This window comes from Macrobrachium rosenbergii, chromosome 8, assembly GCF_040412425.1.
Source record: "Macrobrachium rosenbergii isolate ZJJX-2024 chromosome 8, ASM4041242v1, whole genome shotgun sequence".
In the NCBI taxonomy this organism is placed as follows: Eukaryota; Metazoa; Arthropoda; class Malacostraca; order Decapoda; family Palaemonidae; genus Macrobrachium; species Macrobrachium rosenbergii.
The window spans coordinates 83,936,099-83,954,460 of record NC_089748.1 but is presented as its reverse complement, the minus strand read 5'-3'; the positions used below and the strand labels follow the sequence as shown (position 1 = coordinate 83,954,460).

Below are 18,362 nucleotides of genomic sequence, written 5' to 3'. Positions count from 1 at the left end.
ATAGTTGGTTTTTTGTTGGTCTTGGGTGTTCTTTCTTTCTAAAGGCCTCTTTTTTTTCTTTAGGGTCTAATTCATCATAACTTTCTTCTAGTATTTCTGTGGTACTTGTGCTTCCATTTCTGTTAATATTTCAAACGAACCTGAACAAATATTTGTATACGTTTCTTGGTCTTTTGCTGTATTAGTTTCTTCTTGCAAAGTAGTTATTTTTCCTTGGGATTTATGTATCAGGGTTTTGTCACTCTCACCTATTTCCATTTTTGTTTCAATGTTTGATCTTGTTATAGAAGAAAACGTTCGTTTGCTGGCGGGATCATGCATTCCTCTAACTTTTTGTTCCAATTTGGCTTCTTTTATAGGCATTCCCGTTCTTTCCTGGCGTAATTTTAATTCTGTATTGTATATATAATACATACACTCCTTAGATCTTGCATGGTGATTCTGTCCACAGTTCACGCATTTCAGTTCACCGCACCTCCACTGTGTGGTAGGTTTGTCAGATCCACAATAAGCACATACAGATGTATTAAGGCAATTTTTCCTTGTATGTCCATACATACTACATTTTTGGCACCGTAGTGGTTTTGGAACATAAGGTCTCAGTTCTCTACTTTGGCACAAGATTTTAATTTTTAAGAGTAATTCATGGCCTTCAAATTTTATCTTTGCTATCCTCAGTGTTTTTCCATTACTCTGTCTACTGGCTATGTCATATATTTCGCAATCTTGTACATTGTTGTACCTTTTTTTAAGGGAATCCGTCAATATATTCCTTTTTATTGGTTTTTCATCATTATCAGGGAGTACTATGGTACCCTGTACACTGTTCATATTGTCATGTTTTTTATATGTACCTTTATATTATCAATATTTGTTATACTGTAGTTGAGTAATTTTCTGATTGATTTTTTTTTTGGTTTCTATCAACCACATCTGATCTTTTATTTGTCTGAATGCCATTTCAGTAGCTGAATGTCGATTCAACGGGAAGTTTTCTAATTTCAATGATGTTATTTTCTTCTCTGTTTCTAAGGTCAGGAATCCTGACCAACTTCCACTTCCAAAGAGGAAGCTGAAGTGAGTCAAGGTTGGGTCAAGATATTCTATTTTTTTGGTTTGCTTTGTACTGGAGCATAGGGTTCCAGTGTAATTACATTAGGAATTTATTTTTTTTCCAGGGAAAGGTTGTCAGAGGAAGTTCCAGCGGTTGTCAACTGTGCCGAGTCACTACCATCAAAGGGCCCAGATATCATTAGCCTTTCATGAAGTTTATTCTTCCACCAATGGCACAAGTGAGAGCCGACTCCCAAATGTCCACGTCTCTACCCTACCCCACAAGGGATGGGGGGGATGGCACAACATGATTGGACTGGCTCAAGTGCAAGCCAAACCCGCTTGCTAGGACAGAAGGTATTACGAGAATACTATCATCCCCACCATAATCACATTACAGTATGGGCAAACCAGATAGGATGTCTGAGAGTCCTATCCACAGAACCAGACCCGCCCCCTGGAATCCGCGGTCCAGCCCTAAAAACTGTTCCGCCTTTGAGTTATCAATCTGATAACTCTCATGTCCAAACATTATCGGGCAGTTGATGGTCCTACCACAGTTCTCACTATTTAGCTTCGGATATAAACCCAATCCCAGCTATGATATCTTTTTCTATTTAACAGGTCCAATAAATTGTAGCAAAAGTGGAAAATTCCACAAAAATTAACCCAAACAAGTAAATAATCATATATGAGACTCTTGGACTTAAACCCCACAACAAATTCCTGGGGTTCAAGAGCTCCCTCACCACGTCAAGGTGGTCCCACATCGAGGGGGTGTCTTCCAATTGCTGAACCCAATACATCTACTTTATGTCCAATCTTAGCATTAAAGTCACCCAATACTACCATTACAGCAATAACAGCATCATAAAAACAATAAAAGTACTGTGCATTGCTGTGCAACAAATCTTCTACTAAGTGCTCAGAACAGAAGCTTCTTATATTTTAGAACAAAATGCTAAGATCAGCAAAAGCTGTCATTGATATAAAGGATGAGTCAACATGAGGGTAATATGATAAGAACCACCAACCTCAGATTTCATAAAATACCAAAGGCTGTAAAGGGTAGGATGTGCAGTATGTAATTTAGGGTATGGTGGTATTATGATAACCAGTGGGTAGATCAGCAGAAGATAGAAAGAAAAGTTCCCAGAGACAGTACATGCACTGCGCATTGAAAATCTTCGTGACACTGAGAAAGTAAAAGTGACTAGAAGGCTCTGGTGAAAACAGCAATGGGTTACAATGAGGTCCTAGAGCCAATGGAAAGAGAGAATGAGTACTGAAAGCAGTCATTTCCTCGAAATGATGCATAAGTCTATATAAAACAACTGGTTTAGCATCCTAAAAACAGTAAAGATGGCTAAAAAGAAATCACCATAATGAAAATTTTTAAATACCATAGGATTGTATTAGCTAAGGGAAAATATAACATAACTGGAGAAAAGTAGTTTATGTTGTATTCATCAGTGAAGTTACAAACTCATTCTCTTTTGTTGTTTTCCACTACAATATTCAATACTCTTATTTCAACGAATTAACACTGATTCTTACTTATGCTCTCCATACCTCAAAATTCAATAGAAAACGACTAAGAACTGGGAATGATGGCTGAATTAATTTATATTAAAAGAAATAATCTAACAAGTGTAAAAATGAAATACTTACATTCCTCCAAGCCATAATGATAAAAAAAATGTAAAATAAATGATTCTCTTGAACATGTTTCAGGGGCAACGTCCAATTTACCACTTATCTGAAAAAGAAATTTAAGAGAAAGGTTAATGAAAACAGACATTACAACTTGTTTCATAATACAACTAATATACCATTTATATATTAGATACAGTATATAGCCATGATCCCGCCAAGAGATACTAGTACACAAATATAAATTTTCATAATAAAATTTATTATTTGGATACTTACCTACTGTTCAAGAAAGCTTATATCTCTGCAAGATAGGCGAGTCAGTATTCAAACAAAAGATCAAATGGCTGCCTGGATGATTGTCTAGTACACCTGTTCTCCACCAGGTGTGTTTCAAATGTTTTAGCTCTTGTCAAAATTCTCCTTTGACAGCCCACTAAGTGTGGGGAGGCTGAGTAGGGTCTACTAACAGTAGGTAAGTATCCAAATAATAAATTTTATTATGAAAATTTATATTATTTGGGATGAATCTTACTTACTGTTAAGATAGCTGATTCCCACATTGAGAAGAGCATGGTGGGTAGTGCAGCTAGACAAAATCTGCTCAGCCAATCGAGCTAAAGGTTTCTTGCATGAAACCCAGAACATTCGTACCTGATCTGGAATAATTTCTGGATCTTACTGTTGCCAGAAGTTAGATTCCACTCAGGGAGCAAGGCTCTCATACATGTGCAGCAAAGAGCAGCCTTGTGGAGAAAACCGCTTCAATTCAGCCAGAATGAAACAGAAGCACCATGAGAGAACCCCTGTGCCTGGGTCCAAAAACCCTATAAAATGACAGTCAACTAAAGATAAATAAATTTATGATATACAGGTACTCTCCTATACAATATATCTGTACCTTCATGCTCCTCAAAATATCAAAACCTGGAATGTAAAACAAAGAGTCTCAAAGGTTGCTCTTCCTTTGGTTCAGAAAAAGACTACCCGCTTCTAGCAGCAGACTAAGGGCTTCACTGTTTTCAGACACGATTCTGCATACTTAAGATAAGGAGCGGCAAACATTGCACTTGCACTGTGTCGCATTAATCCCATCCTCAAGCAACAAATTGTCATAAAACTAATGAAGTTGCAACTGCTCTCTCATTATGAATGTTTTTCAGTAAAGGTAAAAGGTATGGAGTTAGTTCTCATGTGCTAGCCAAATCAAATATGTCACAGAAAACCTCGTGTTCTTTAACGAAGACATTCTAGGCTTCTAAAACCACAAAACAAAAGGTTAATTTTGCTTCTTCCAGGCTTAATCTTTGACAAAGACTTCCTAGGTTTTCTAAAACCATAAAACAAAATTTTAGATCTGCTTACTTCACGCTTAGCCTATGACAAAGATGTTCTAGGTGTCTAAAACCACAAAATGGAAGGTTAACTTTGACTCTTCCAGGCTTAACCTTTGTCAACAACAACACTAGGTTTTCTAAAACTGCAAAACAAAAGGTTAACTCTTCCTATTACAGACTTCACCTTCGACAAAAAAGTTCTAGATTTTCTAAAACCAAAAACCAAAAGGTTAACTTTGCCTCTTCCAGGCTTAACCTACCTAAGTAAGTTTTAATTGGCCTAACAGGAGAGAGAAGTGTTCCCTCTTCTTCCCCGCCAAAGAGGTTAAATTGGAATTCTTAGTTCTCAGAACAGCTTAGCCTTAACATAATTCTCAGCTCTAAGGCAAAAGGGATAAAATAGCATTTCCTTGTACAACAGTCTTAAGGAGAGTGTTTGCAATAAATTTACTCTTTTAACTGCCAATAGTGCTAACTAAAAGAGAGTTCCATAGTAAATACTTCAATGGAATTCATTCCAGAGGCTCAAAAGGTCCTGCAGATGAAATTTAGAACTGCATCTAAATTCCAGAGAGACTGATACTAAGTTGTAGGAGCTTCATTCTCGACTGATCTCAGCACCTTAAGTGCTGATCATCAGCTAGATCTAATTGCACATGATGCTACACAGAGGAAAGTATGGAACAATAATCTTAAAAATAGACAGCGAAAAACTCTTACTATATCTAAGAAAGCAGAGAAACTTGATGCCTACTGGGGTACAGGTGCTGTAAATGCCTTTAGAATGGCACCCTGAACAATACACATACTGCTGCTTCTGATACAAGGCCAAGATTGTTTTCCACTTAAGGATAGAATCCATGATACCTTGAAAACTCCCTTATTGGGAAGAGATGGTTGAGCATCTCCAAGTGATTAAGAGTGAGATGCAGAAGTTAGTGAAACCACATCGAATTCGGTAATTTGAGTCGATTTCTCCTTAACAGAAGAATACGAGAGAACTAAAAAGTCTGAAAATCATTTGCTCTGAGGCTACCAGGGCTCTACGGAATCACTGAGCAATTCTCGTGCTTGAAGTTTGTCCAATACTTTCCTTAGATTAGATAAAGGACGAGGGCATATGAGTCTGAATCAGGCCAAACTTAGAGAAACACATTCATTATTATTATTATTATTATTATTATTATTATTATTATTATTATTATTATTATTATTATTATTATTATTATCAAAACAGTTTAACCAGACCACTGAGCTGACTATCAGAACTCACAGGGCTGGTCCACAGGATTTGATGAAATGCCAGGTCTAGGCCAGAGGTCTAGCACTGGGACCAAATAGGTCATTCAGTATGGTGATGAATGAATGAAAATGAAATTAAAAACTGCACAAAGGCATACGCTCTCATACTGAAACACACTCACACAAAAAATATATTTAAACTCGTGTTTTCATACATACTCACTAAAAAGGCATATTAAAATTCAGAATGAGTTAAGTAACATTTTAAAATTTAGTTGTTTTAAAATTCATTTGATGTCCTAAGGGTTTTCGTATTTTTATTACTTATTTATTTTTATATTTTACTAATTGAATCACAACTCCTCATGAACATTTAAACTGGAATTACTGAAAATGTAGATTCTGACAAAATTTCCTTCAATGATCTACTTCCAAAATTTGGTAATTACTGCAGTTTATATTCTGGACATTCACACAATACATGTTTGACTGTTATCAACATTAGTTTCCCTGCATTTGTGTAGTAAATTTTTAAACATTTTCAACAAACAGTGTCTCCCAGTCTTTTTTATCCTACACTTGAGAAAGGAGGGGGGAGGGTAAATGTCAATTTACTTGAGTCTGACATATTAGCCGAAGGGGAAGAAGTGAGAAGTGTTGCCCTCAGAGGCTCATGGATTTCAATCTTTTGATGTCGTAAGGAGTTATCCTCCTCTCTCTCTCTCTCTCTCTCTCTCTCTCTCTCTCTCTCTCTCTCTCTCTTCTCAAACTGTAGCTTGCCAAGTGAAATGGATATGGATAGATAAATAGATACTGCTTGAGACTTTTGTATTGATAATTCAAACCCTACAGATGAGGCCCATTCCGCTATTTTTATTATAGTTTTATTAATGATTCGCTCTGCATGTTTTAGGCAAGATACTGAATAATATATGGCAAAATCATCTATAGACAAGTTACTGATACCATTTACTGCTAAAGTAAACAGTGTGCCACTAAGGATGCTTCCTTGTGAAACACCATTTTCAGGTGGAAATGTACTTGACAATATATCATCAATTCTCACTAGAAAAGTGTGATTTGTCAGAAAGTTTTGGATTAACTAGGTAAATGTCCATGGATGCTGTTTTTATGTAACGTTTTTAATACTGCATATTGCCATGTAGTATCGTATGCCTTTTCAATGTCAAAAAAGACAGCTATAGTAATTTGTTTTCGCTTAAATCCTCTTCGTATGTGATCTAAGTTAGATAGGAATCCAATGCAGATGTTACAATGTGACCTGAATTGAGTGGGAGTCAAAATTTTATTTTCTTGAATGTGCCTTGTTAGTATAGCATTTACCATTTTCTCTAGGAATTTGCATAAGCAACTTGAATGTGCCTTGAAAAGTGTGATTTGTCAGAAAGTTTTGAATTAACCAGGTAAATGTCCACGGATGCTGTTTTTATGTAACGTTTTTAATACTGCATATTGCCATATTGCCATGTAGTATCGAATGCCTTTTCAATGTCAAAAACGACAGCTATAGTAATTTGTTTTCGTTTTAAATCTCTTCGTATGTGGTCTTCTAAGTTAGATAGAGAATCCAATGTAGATCTGTTACAATGTGACCTGAATTGAGTGGGAGTCAAAATTTTATTTTCTTGAATGTACCTTGTTAGTATAGCATTTACCATTTTCTCTGGCAATTTGCATAAGCAACTTGTTAAGGGGGGCATCCGGATAGCCTATACATGGCGGTATAGGATGATGAACATAAAATCGTAAAAAAATTCATGAAGCAACGTAAGACATTGGAGAATGTGTATACAATGTATTTCGTCAAAATTCTTGTTACTTTCATAGTTACAGCGTTGTAAATTCCCCGCTCAATGGGTTTTCTCTAGTGAACCTCCCGTTTTCTACGGTGCCTTTTCCCGTGACCTTAGGTCGGGGTACCTGACCATGATTTATTTATGTAAATGTGCATTTATTACTTACCCATTTGTGCCCTTTTGTATTGTTCATGTGTCAGAGCATTATTGTGTTTAATCTGTTAATTAAATAAAATTGTCACGTTATCTGTATTTACCTGTCTTGTTTCATATTGAGAACAACTGACCTCGGGTCACCTGTATGTCCTTGTATGTCTTTGTACTGATGTCCCCACGCCACTTTATAAGCGGCCTGCTCCCTTAATAAACTAACAGTCAATGTCTACCTGCTCTCTCTTTTGCACCCTCACAGTGGTGACCCTGTTGTGGTTCCCAGAGCCATTAACGGACCCAAACAGCGACTTAGTGTTGGCCCAATGAACTACCCCATGCCCTTAACAGACTAACTACGGCACTTTAACAAAGCATTCAGGCGTACCGACCCTCGTCAGCAGATCACCGGCGTCATTAGCAGACGACCTCTCGAGGATTGAGCTCAACGCAGCACAGCTTGGGATCGACTACGAGGACCTCGCCTGGGAGCAGGTCACCAACCCAGAGGTTCCAGCCTACCACACCGCCATCACGTCGCTCAAGTGGAAGGACGTGCCCCTCACCCCTGGGGGCCATCACTGCTGAGCGACATAAGCACCGGCCACCCCCATCCGCTGGTACCCGCCTCCCAATGCTGTCTGGTTTTCGACATCATCCACGGGCTGTCCTACCCCTCCAGCAGTACAACGGCCAAGCTGCTGGCAGAGAAGTTTGTCTGGCATGGCATACCGGAAGCGACGACCTGGGTGAGGCAGTGCATCCGGTGCCGGACCAGCAAAGTAGGGCGCCACACTGAGTTGGGTGGGAGTGGGCGACTTCCCCCAGCCAGGGAAGCACTTTAAACACATCCATGTCGACGTGGTAGGTCCCCTTCCCCCATCACGTGGGGCCAGGTATCTCCTGACAGTCATCGACCGCTCCACCAGGTGGCCCAAAGCGATGCCCATGGAAGAAGCCACCGCCAGTGTGTGTGCCGAGGCCCTCCTCTCCAGCTGGACCAACCGGTTCGGTGTCCCGGACCATATAACAATGGACAGGGGCCCAGCCTTCCTGTCCGAGCTGTGGACCGCCCTGGCACACCTGCTGGGGACCACTCACCACAGCACCACCACCTACAACCCCGCGGCCAATGGATTGGTGGAAAGGCTCTACAGGTCCCTGAAGGCGTCCCTCATGGCCCGCTGCACCACCAAGAATTGGAGTACCAGCTGTCCTGGGTCCTTCTCAGGCTGAGGGCTGCCCCCAGAGCCAATGGCGACCCGTCCGCAGCAGAAAAAGTCTACGGGGAGTCTCTCGTGGTCCCGGGCGAACTCATCACAGGGGATCGCCACAACCTGACAGTCCAGAGGCTCCGTGACACGGTTGGAAAGTTCACCCCCTGCCAGCGGACGAATACCGACAGGACGACGCCTTTCACGCCTCCCGGTCTGTCCTCCACCACCCACGTCTTCATCAGGAACGACACCATCCACCCGCCCTTAACCAGGCCCTACAGGGGGCCCTTCCTTGTGCTGGAGAGAAACAAAAAAGCATTTCGGCTGGCCATCCACTGGAAGAACAACTGGTTGTCAATAGACCGCCTCAAGCCCGCACTGTTGGAGGAGGACGTTGGCATCACCCCTCAGCGCCTTCCGCAGGAGACGTTGCCCCTGCAGCCCACAAGAAAGTTGTGTGTTGGCCCTGTAAGGCTCTGGACCCAGGCAGCACTGCAGCCAACCGCTCCCGCACACACCGCACACCCCAGCTGACATCGCGAAGCCGCGGCACTCTCCAGCGCCCCAGCAGATACTTGCTTTAATCAGACGTTACCTACGTCTTGGGGGGGGGGAGTATTGTAAATTCCCCGCTCAACGGGTTTTCTCTAGTGAACCTCCCATTTTCTATGGTGCCTTTTCCCGTGACCTTAGGTCGGGGTACCTAGCCATGTTTTATTTATGTAAATGTGCATTTATTAATTACTCATTTATGCCCTTTTGTATTGTACATGTGTCAGAGCATTATTGTGTCTATTCTGTTAATTTTATTTGTCATGTTATCTGTATTTACCTGTCCTTCTTTCATACTGAGAACAATTGACCTCGGGTCACCTGTATGTCCTTGTATGTCTTTGTACTGACGTCTGCACGCTGCTTTATAAGCGTCCTACTCCCTTAATAAACTAGCAGTCAGTGTCTACCTGCTCTTTCTTTTGCACCCTCTCACAGGGTAACTAGTAAGAGTAAGTCAACAAGCCAAAACATATGATGCACACAAGAAAGTGCAATATTTCCTCTGTTATCACAAATTATGATAATTATTACATTCATAATAACAGTGAAGATATAGAAAGGAAGATAATCAACTTGTTCTCATAAGTAGAAAACAAATGCGAGAAATTTGTGGAAAATGATGGCCTAGCTGTAAATGTAATAAGGATTGTGAAGTTCAATTTATGTAAATGTAATAAGGATTATGAAGGTCAATACTGCATATTGCCATGTAGTATCGTATGCCTTTTCAGTGTCAAAAAAGACAGCTATAGTAATTTGTTTTCGTTTAAATCCTCTTCGTATGTGGTCTTCTAAGTTAGATAGAGAATCCAATGTAGATCTGTTACAGTGTGACCTGAATTGAGTGGGAGTTAAAATTTTATTTTCTTGAATGTGCCTTGTTAGTATGAAAGTCCCCACTCAACGGGTTTTCTGTGGTGAACTTTCCGTTTTCTACGGTGACTCTCCTACAAGCCTAGGTCAAGCCAAATAACCACATTTTTATCTATGTAAATACACATCTGTTACCGATTTATTTATGCCTGTTTACTTTTATATGTGTCACAGTATTATTGTGTCAATTCTTGTAATCTGATCTTTTATGTTATTTGTGTTTGCCTGTCCGAATTCACATTGAGAGCAACTGACCTCGGGTCACCTGTATCCTATTGTATTCCTTTGTATGATGTCCGCACGCTGCTTTATAAGTGGCCTGCTTTCCTAATAAACCAGCAGTACATGTCCACCTGCTCATTATTTCGCACCTCTTATAGTATGGATGGATGTATGATATTTAGGGCAAAAGCCCAGGCACTGGGGCCAACAAGGCCATTCAGCACCGTAATGGAAAGAAAATAAATTATGTTAAAGTTATGAATTCATGAAGGAAATGATTAATAAATAAAATGAAGTGATGTGACCAATAAATAAGGGTATGAAGTTTAATGAATGATGTGCTATATACATAAAAAAAATTAATGTCATTAAAATTCTACGTGATGTAATAAATTATTAAATAAAATTAAATATCGTTAAAAATTTTAATACACTTTAAAAGAGATGATAGCAGAAATATCTGCTTCATCTCCCAAAATATCAGACAGGGATTTACCCTGAAAATATCTCTCTCTTTGGTTAAAATGTCTGGGGCAGACCACCAGAATGTGCTCCACTGTTAGTGTCTCGTCACAGTAAGCACACTCTGGAGGGCTGCTTCCTTCTAAAATAAACTGATGGGTCAGATGAGTATGCCCAATCCTTAATCTCGTTAAAATAACCTCTGTTCGTCTGTCAAGCTGGAATGACGAAGACCACGGTAGTACATTATCCCTAATATTTCTATATTTCTTATTATTGGCAAGAAGGGGAGAAGTCCACCTTTCTTGCCATTTACTTAAAACATAAGATCTAATGGGACCTTTTAGATCTGTATGAGGCACTTTTCTAAAAAAGGTTTCTGATAAAATACTAGCAGCTTTCGCTTCCTGTCTGCCATCTCGTTTCCCATGAATCCCCACGTGAGAAGGGACCCAACAGAAAGAGACTGATTTACGTCGACAATATATACGAAAAAGCCACTCCTGAACTTTTTTGAATTAATGGATGAACGCTATTAAATTTTTAATAGCTTTCTAAGGTGCTTCTAGAGTCTGAGTATATGACAAAATTAGAGTCACTACTTTGAAAACTAAATCTAGGGCAGACACTACGGCTGTTAATTCGGCAGTAAATATTGATGCAGAGTCAGGTAATTTAGCTGTGTACGCTGTATCACCAAGGATAACAGCAACCAACACCACTATCTGACTTAGATCCATCTGTATAAATTTTTGTAAAATCAGTATGGGTAACATCGTGCTCTAAGAATTTTCCCTAATCTCTTCTACAGTGCAGTCCTTTTTGTTAAACAGTTTCTTACATATTGATGCTTCTGGGATAAGCCATGGAGGATTTACAGGATATTCTACTTCCAGGACTTTCTGGGATTTAAGGTGATTATTCCTAACATCCTCATTCAGTCGAATTTGGAATGGTTTAGAAGCTCTTGTACCAGAAAACTTCTGAGAGTCTGTTTCCTTTAGTGCTTGAAAGGAGGGATTTTTGGAGCACTTTTCATTCTAGCCATGTATCGCAACCCTAGCTCTTGCCTTCTTAGATCAAGGGGTAAATGATCTGTGTCGACATAAATGCTTTTCAACAGGCGAAGTTCTAAAAGCCCTGAGCATATTCTCAACCCCATGTTGTGTACAACATCCAGTTCCTTTAGCTTGGTTTTACAGGCTGAGGAATAAATCTGACAGCCATAGTCTAGCTTAGATCGACACAGAGAGTCATATAGCCTCAGAAGGGATTTCTTATCAGCCCCAACTAAATCCAGAGACAACCTTTAAAATATTCATAGATTGTTTAACATTAAACTTTAGGGCATTTATGTGGCTAGCCCATGTTAATTTATGGTCAATAGTCATCCCCAGAAATTTAACTTCACTCGTAAGGGAAGGATGGACCCTTTTAAACTAAGTGTGGAACCTCTTCCACACGCCGGCACCTGGTGAATCTTACTGCAACTGTTTTGGAAGAGGAGAATTTGAAACCATTCTCATCAGCCCACTTAGTAATAGCATTAATAGACCTTTGCAAATGTTTACATACAGACAAGGAATCATATCCTGTGCAGTATATTGCAAGGTTATCGACAAAAGCGAGCATTTAACAGGGGGAGATTTTTCAATCACACTATTTATTGCCACTGAAAAAGTGTTACACTTAAATGCTTCCTTGGGGAACTCCTTCCTCCTGCATAAAAGGTTGGGAGAAGGAGTTTCCCACTCTTACCTATAAAAAGTCTGTCTGATAAAAGGAATATATAAACCTGACCATTCTTCCACATATGCCCATCTTGTGCAATTGTTTCATGATGCCAATTCTCCAGGTAGTGTCATATGCTTTCTCCAAGTCAAAAAATATGCCAATGGTCTGACACTTTTTGAATCCTTGCTGGATTTGATTGGTCAGCCTCAGCAAGGATCAAGGGTGGAGCGGCTTTTTCTGAAACCAAATTGAAATGGCGATAGTAATCCTTTGGTCTCAGGTGCCAAACCAGTCTAGTATTTATCATTTTCTCCATCAGCTTACATACACAGCTGGTAAGAGCTATTGGTCTATAGCTGGTGGCTTGGGAAGCATCTCTATTAGGCTTTTTAACAGGGACAATTATGGATATTTTCCAGTCCTTGGGTAAAATTCCAGTTTCCCATATTTTGTTTATAATCTTCAGTAAATATTTTTGGCATCATCTGGGAGGTGTTTCAGCATTTCATATATGATTGTATCCTCACCTGGAGCTGTGGATTCACTTTGAGGAGAGCGCCTCACGAAGTTCTCTTAGGGAAAATTTGTAGTTGTATGGTTCAGATTTTCCCTGAATCAAACTTCAGACACATTTCAGAATTCCTAATTCTTTGAAATTCTGGAGAATAATTGTTAGGGCTGGAAACTTTAGAAAAGTGTTTTCCTAGCTCATTGGCAACTTCAGTGGGCTCTGTGATTAGTGTCTCATTTATTTTTAATGAGGGCAATGGTGACGCTTGGCTAAAGCACGTTTGTAGATTAATTTAGACTGAGGGGAGCCACTAGTTTTGTAACGTCTGTAGCATTTCCTAGTCACTTTTCTCAGAATACCACATGTCTTATTCCACCAGGGAACTGCAGGTCTACGAGGTTTGCCTTTTGTTTTTGGAATCGAGCTTTCAGCACTCTTCAAAGTAGATTCAATAAAGTAATCATAGGCATCTAGATGAGAATGAAAGGACTCAAACTCCCTATCTAGATTGACACCTTACTAAATTTATCCCAGTCTGCGTCCTCTACCTTCCACTTAGGTAAAACTTCTGATGGAGCATTCAGAGCATATTTCAAATGGATCGGGTAGTGATCACTTCCATTTAAATCTTCATTAACAGACCAATTAAAATCAAGGTGGATACTAGTTGAAGAAATACTAAGGTCCAGTGCAGAGAAATGATTATCGTGAATGTTGTGGAAAGTCATTGACCCATTATTATACAGGGTAACATCATTCCTGTCAATAAGGTCTTCGATTAATTTCCTTTACTATCTAAAAACCGACTTCCCCAAAGGGGTTGTGGGCATTAAAATCACCTAGCAGAAGTAAAGGAGCTGGAAGTTGGACAATTAACGACTGAATATCTCCAATGTTAAAATCAAGGTCTGTGGAAGGTATAAGGAGCAGATTGTTATCCTCTTTTCCAAAATGACTGAAATAGCGACAGCTTGTAGTGTTGTATTTAATTGTATTGTGGAGTGCTGTAGAGATTTATTAATAATAATTGCAGCACCTCCATGGGCACAATCACCAATTGGGGACATGATTTAAATATTGAATAATTTAGTCCAGGATTATAAACAGAGTTGCCTAACATTGTTTCCTGTAGGCATATAATCTCTGGATTAAATTCATGCATTAAAACTTTAAGGTCTTCTGTATGGGCTCTGAGACCTTTACAGTTCCACTGAAGAATATCAACAAGAATGCTAAGGTGGTAAAATGTGCTACTTCCCACTCCTTGGAGGAAGTACTGTTCCTAGGGTGGAGTGGGAAATTCTCCTTTATAAGAGATTGTTTTCTTAATCCCTTTTCATCTGAATTGGTGTTCAGGGTCTTTGGTTGATCTTCATATTTTTTATTATGAACCTGATGTTCAGAATTATTGCTGTGGTTCTGTGCACCACTAATCCTATTTGTCTTAGGGCGGCAAGACTGAATTGAATTCGGATGTTTTTGTTCTGAAACTTTGGAATCACCTTTTCTAGGAGGAGAGATGTCTTCCAAAACACTGAACCCATTTGAAGTTTTTATTATAAAATTATCATTATTTGGGAACTATTTCTTGTGCGTTTTTGGTAGTTGCAAACTGTAGTTTTATTATTATTTTTGTTTGTGGCTGTGGCGATTGATGGCTCTGAACTAGCTCTATCTAATTGGGATTGTTCCTTTAGCTTATTTTGGTTTGAAGTATTTTCAGAATATTTTCCTGAATTATTATTGATTTTTGCACCCTTATTTTTGGAGATGAATCGACAGCTGTGGATGTGGTGGAAGATAAATTTTCTGTGCTTTTGGAAGTACAATTTTGCTATTGGACTTCAAAGCACTTGCCGACGAAAGTTTCTCACCAGTTTGAGATTTTCATTATTATTTATGGTTCGAGAAATACCAGGTATGTGATATCTTCCATCAGACACAGTTATTGGGGGCCTTACATTGTTGGAAGTTTTCATAAGTTTTATTACAGAAGCATACGTAGTGTTGGCACTTTTGTTTGCCCCCATTACCGTGCTTTGCTTCACTAATGCTAATATGTTCATTATCTGCCACTGCCAACACTTCTTGTTCAAATTTATATCTGGGACAAGCCCTAGAGTTTGTGTGATCACCCTGCAAAGAAAACAGTATCGGGCTGCTTTGCAATCATCAAAATTATCGTGCTCTGCAGAGCACACAGGACATCTTTTATTGTTATCGCAAGAGTTATGAATGTGGCCATATTCAAAGCATTTTGACACTGTTCTAGGACTTTTTTATATTTTTTAACCTGCATTCTCTCATGGCCAACAATGATGGTATCAGGTAGGTAATTGGAAGAGAAGGTTAAAGGATAGCTGCATCACCACCCAGTTTTTTACATGAGATACACAAGGAGGGCATCGATGGAGAATCTCTTCCTCTAAAAACATGCAAATCTTTTGAGTAAACTACTCTTTCAGTGTATTAAAAATCTGTGAGATGAAATAGATTCAATATTTCCACTTTCAGAGGTTTAAAGTTAGCTAACAGAACTGCTTGAGTCTCATTTCCAGCTTTTATTAGAAGGTTCTTTCCATACTGTTTCAAATTTCCAATGGGAATGGAACCAACCTTGCTCTCAATGCAGTCAGCAGCTTTTATTAAATTTTTCCTCCTCCTTGTAGATAGCAACATGCCATAAAGGGGAGGAAGAGCTCTGGTACATGGGACTGGTCCATGTTCTTCAGCCTTTGGAACAAAGTCAAATGGCTCATCATTCAAGTTTTTCACTGAAAACACTTTCGTGCTGACAACTGAGTCATTTAGAATGTGGCCATGGAGTTTTGTTGTGCCTCACTAGCTTCAAAGGGAGAGGAAAATTTGATAAAAGCACAAAATGACGGCTTATCTTTTCTAGAATTAATTTAATTCTTTCCACTTTGCCGAATTGCTTCACTACACAGTATAAACATTCGTAATCTAATGATAAGTATACATTAGTGCAATAAAGGACCCTATTATTTGAATCAAATCCACCAGATTTATTAACACCCTGGTGTCTCAGTGTTTTGTTCTGTCCAACAGCCAAGCCCGTATCCATGTTCATGCCAGAAGTCGTTGCCAGTGCCGTTAAGTCGTCGGATCCAAGGAGGAGAACTAAAAGCCAAATCCATGTTTAAACCAGTCCACATGCAAGGTCCAAAAGTGCACACCCGACACCCAAGAGCCCCGCACAGACCCGACAGCATATCAAAAGGACAAACTGGGCAGCTCTACTGCTCAGCTTCCCACCCCAACACACCCCAAAGCCCTGAAGAGACCCCAAGATGCCAAGCATGCACATCAGACCACCACACACAAACTGGCTCATCCACCCACCCAAAACTGCTTGGTCATATCAAGAAAGTATCAGATCAGTCAGGGTATCAGCATTCTCCACCAATGGCACAAGTGAGAGTTGACTCCCAACAGTCCACCCCATACCCTACCCTTTCAGGATAGCACCAGTACGCTTGCAGTGGCCCAGGTATAAGCCAATCCGCCTGCTGGGAGTTCTGCCCCCACTAATGGGGACTGACTCTCACTCCAACCGTACTCGTGGGCTTCCGGACAAAAAGCCAGGGTCCCACCTCCAAAAACCAGCCCCCTGGATTCTGATGGCTGATCCCCAGAGATGGTTCCGCCTCCAAGTTAGCAGTGGGAAAATCCCATCACCATCTCTTAGGTCCAAACTATCTCGGGTGGCGACTCAACCACCACAACTCACCACAATTATCTTCGAATGCGAACCCCTTCCAAAAACGATCCTTCTCAGACTCACCTAAGCAGTAAAATTTTATGAATGTGGAAATGTCCACGCCATTTAAACCAAAAACTATGTAGGATGATTCGTCAGGACCCGGGCCCAAAGGCCAGGGACCCCTTAGCCCTCACCTCGTCAAGGCGTCCTACCTGAGGCACCTCTTATAGTGGTGACCTCGGGAGTGGTTCCCAGAGGCATTAGCGGACTCATGGCAACCTAGGCTTGGCTCTATGAACTAACCCACGGCCCTACTGGACTAAAAACAGCGCTTTAACAAAGCATTTGGGCGTGCTGACTCTCGTCGGCAGATCACCAGCGTCATTAGCAGACCCACACGGCGCGCTCCCAAGTGCATATGGACGTGAGGACCCCACTCCTGGGCGCGGACTTCCTCGCCCACTTTGGTCTGGCAATCGACGTCAGTTGCAAGTGTCTATTGGACACCGACTCCTGCCAGTCCCTCCCCCTGGCTCAACCTCGCAACTGAACCAGATCATTACCCCCTCCCAAACATGCAAGATCTCATGGCCTCCTTTCACGGGGCCAAAATATTCTCTAAACCAGACCTTTTGAAGTCCTACTTCCAGGTACCAGTTGCTCCAGAGGACATCCCCAAAATCATCACGCCCTTCGGGTTCTATGTCTTCGTTTTCTCCACCTTCAGCCTGAGGAACGGGGGCAACCTTCCAGAGACTGATGGACAGCATCCTGGATGACCTGAACTTCTGCGTCTGTTATGTAGATGACATCCCGATTTTTTACAGATCCCCCAAAAGAGCACCTGCGGCACATCCAAAAGGTCCTGCAGCACCTGCAGGAGAACGACCTCGTGTCAGGTTTGATAAATGCGCCTTTGGCATCGAAAAGCTGACTTCCTGGGCCCAAGATATCCCGAGGGTCCGTCCACTCGCATCAAAGGTCGCAGCCATTACCAGGTTCCCCGCCTCCTACCTCCGCTAAGGCCGCATAGGAATTCCTCGAGATGGTCAACTACTACAGGAGGTTCAGCCCCAGGGTAATTTACAACACCATGGCCCCTGACGGAGATCCTGAAGGGCCACCCAAAGTCCTTAGTTTGGGGACCCGACCAGCAGCAGGCCTTCTCCCTGACGAAGGCTGCCCTTGCCGAGGCAACCGCCTTGGCCCACCAGGACCCCAACGCCCCCATTCAGCTGACGACAGACACCAGCAACGTCGCCTGTGGGGCCATCCTGGAGCAAATTGTCGCCGGAGCCCCACAGCCCATTGCCTTCTCAGCAAGAAGTTCAGCCCCACGGAGTCCCACTACAGCACCTTCAACAGGGAACTCTACGCAGTATATCAGGTGGTACGTCACTTCAAGTTCCTCCTGGAAGGTACGCCCTTCACAATTTGGATGGACCACCAGCCGCTGGTCCACGTCTTCACAAAGCAGGGGGACGCATGGTCTTCCAGGCAGCAGCGGCATCTCGTGGCCATCGTGGAGTTCACCTGCACAATCAGGTACCTCCGCAGCAGGAAGAACCCTGTAGTGGACGCCCTCTCCAGGATCGAGCTCAACGCGGTGCAGCTCGGGATCAACTATGGGGACCTCACCCGGGAGCAGACCACTGACCCAGAGACTCCAGCCTACCGCACCGCCATCACGTCGCTCAAGTGGAAGGACGTGCCCCTCGCCCCTGGGGGGCCAACATTGCTGTGCGATGTAAGCTCCAGCCAACCTCGTCCCCTGGTACCCGCCTCCCGCTGCCATCTGGTGTTCGACGTCAC

At 41.4% G+C, this 18,362-nt stretch overlaps 1 protein-coding gene across 6 annotated transcripts in view; it reads right to left on the bottom strand.

The window, feature by feature from the left end:
- LOC136841016 (lysophosphatidylserine lipase ABHD12-like) overlaps nucleotides 1-18,362 on the bottom strand; it is a 640,887-nt gene that overhangs the window by 478,834 nt on the left and 143,691 nt on the right. For all 6 annotated transcript variants that reach the window (XM_067108055.1, XM_067108059.1, XM_067108058.1 and 3 more), the window contains one exon: nucleotides 2,725-2,812. In XM_067108055.1, the coding sequence (XP_066964156.1) occupies nucleotides 2,725-2,780 (56 nt within the window). In that variant the 5' untranslated portion in view covers nucleotides 2,781-2,812. The remainder of the gene's footprint in view (nucleotides 1-2,724; nucleotides 2,813-18,362) is intronic.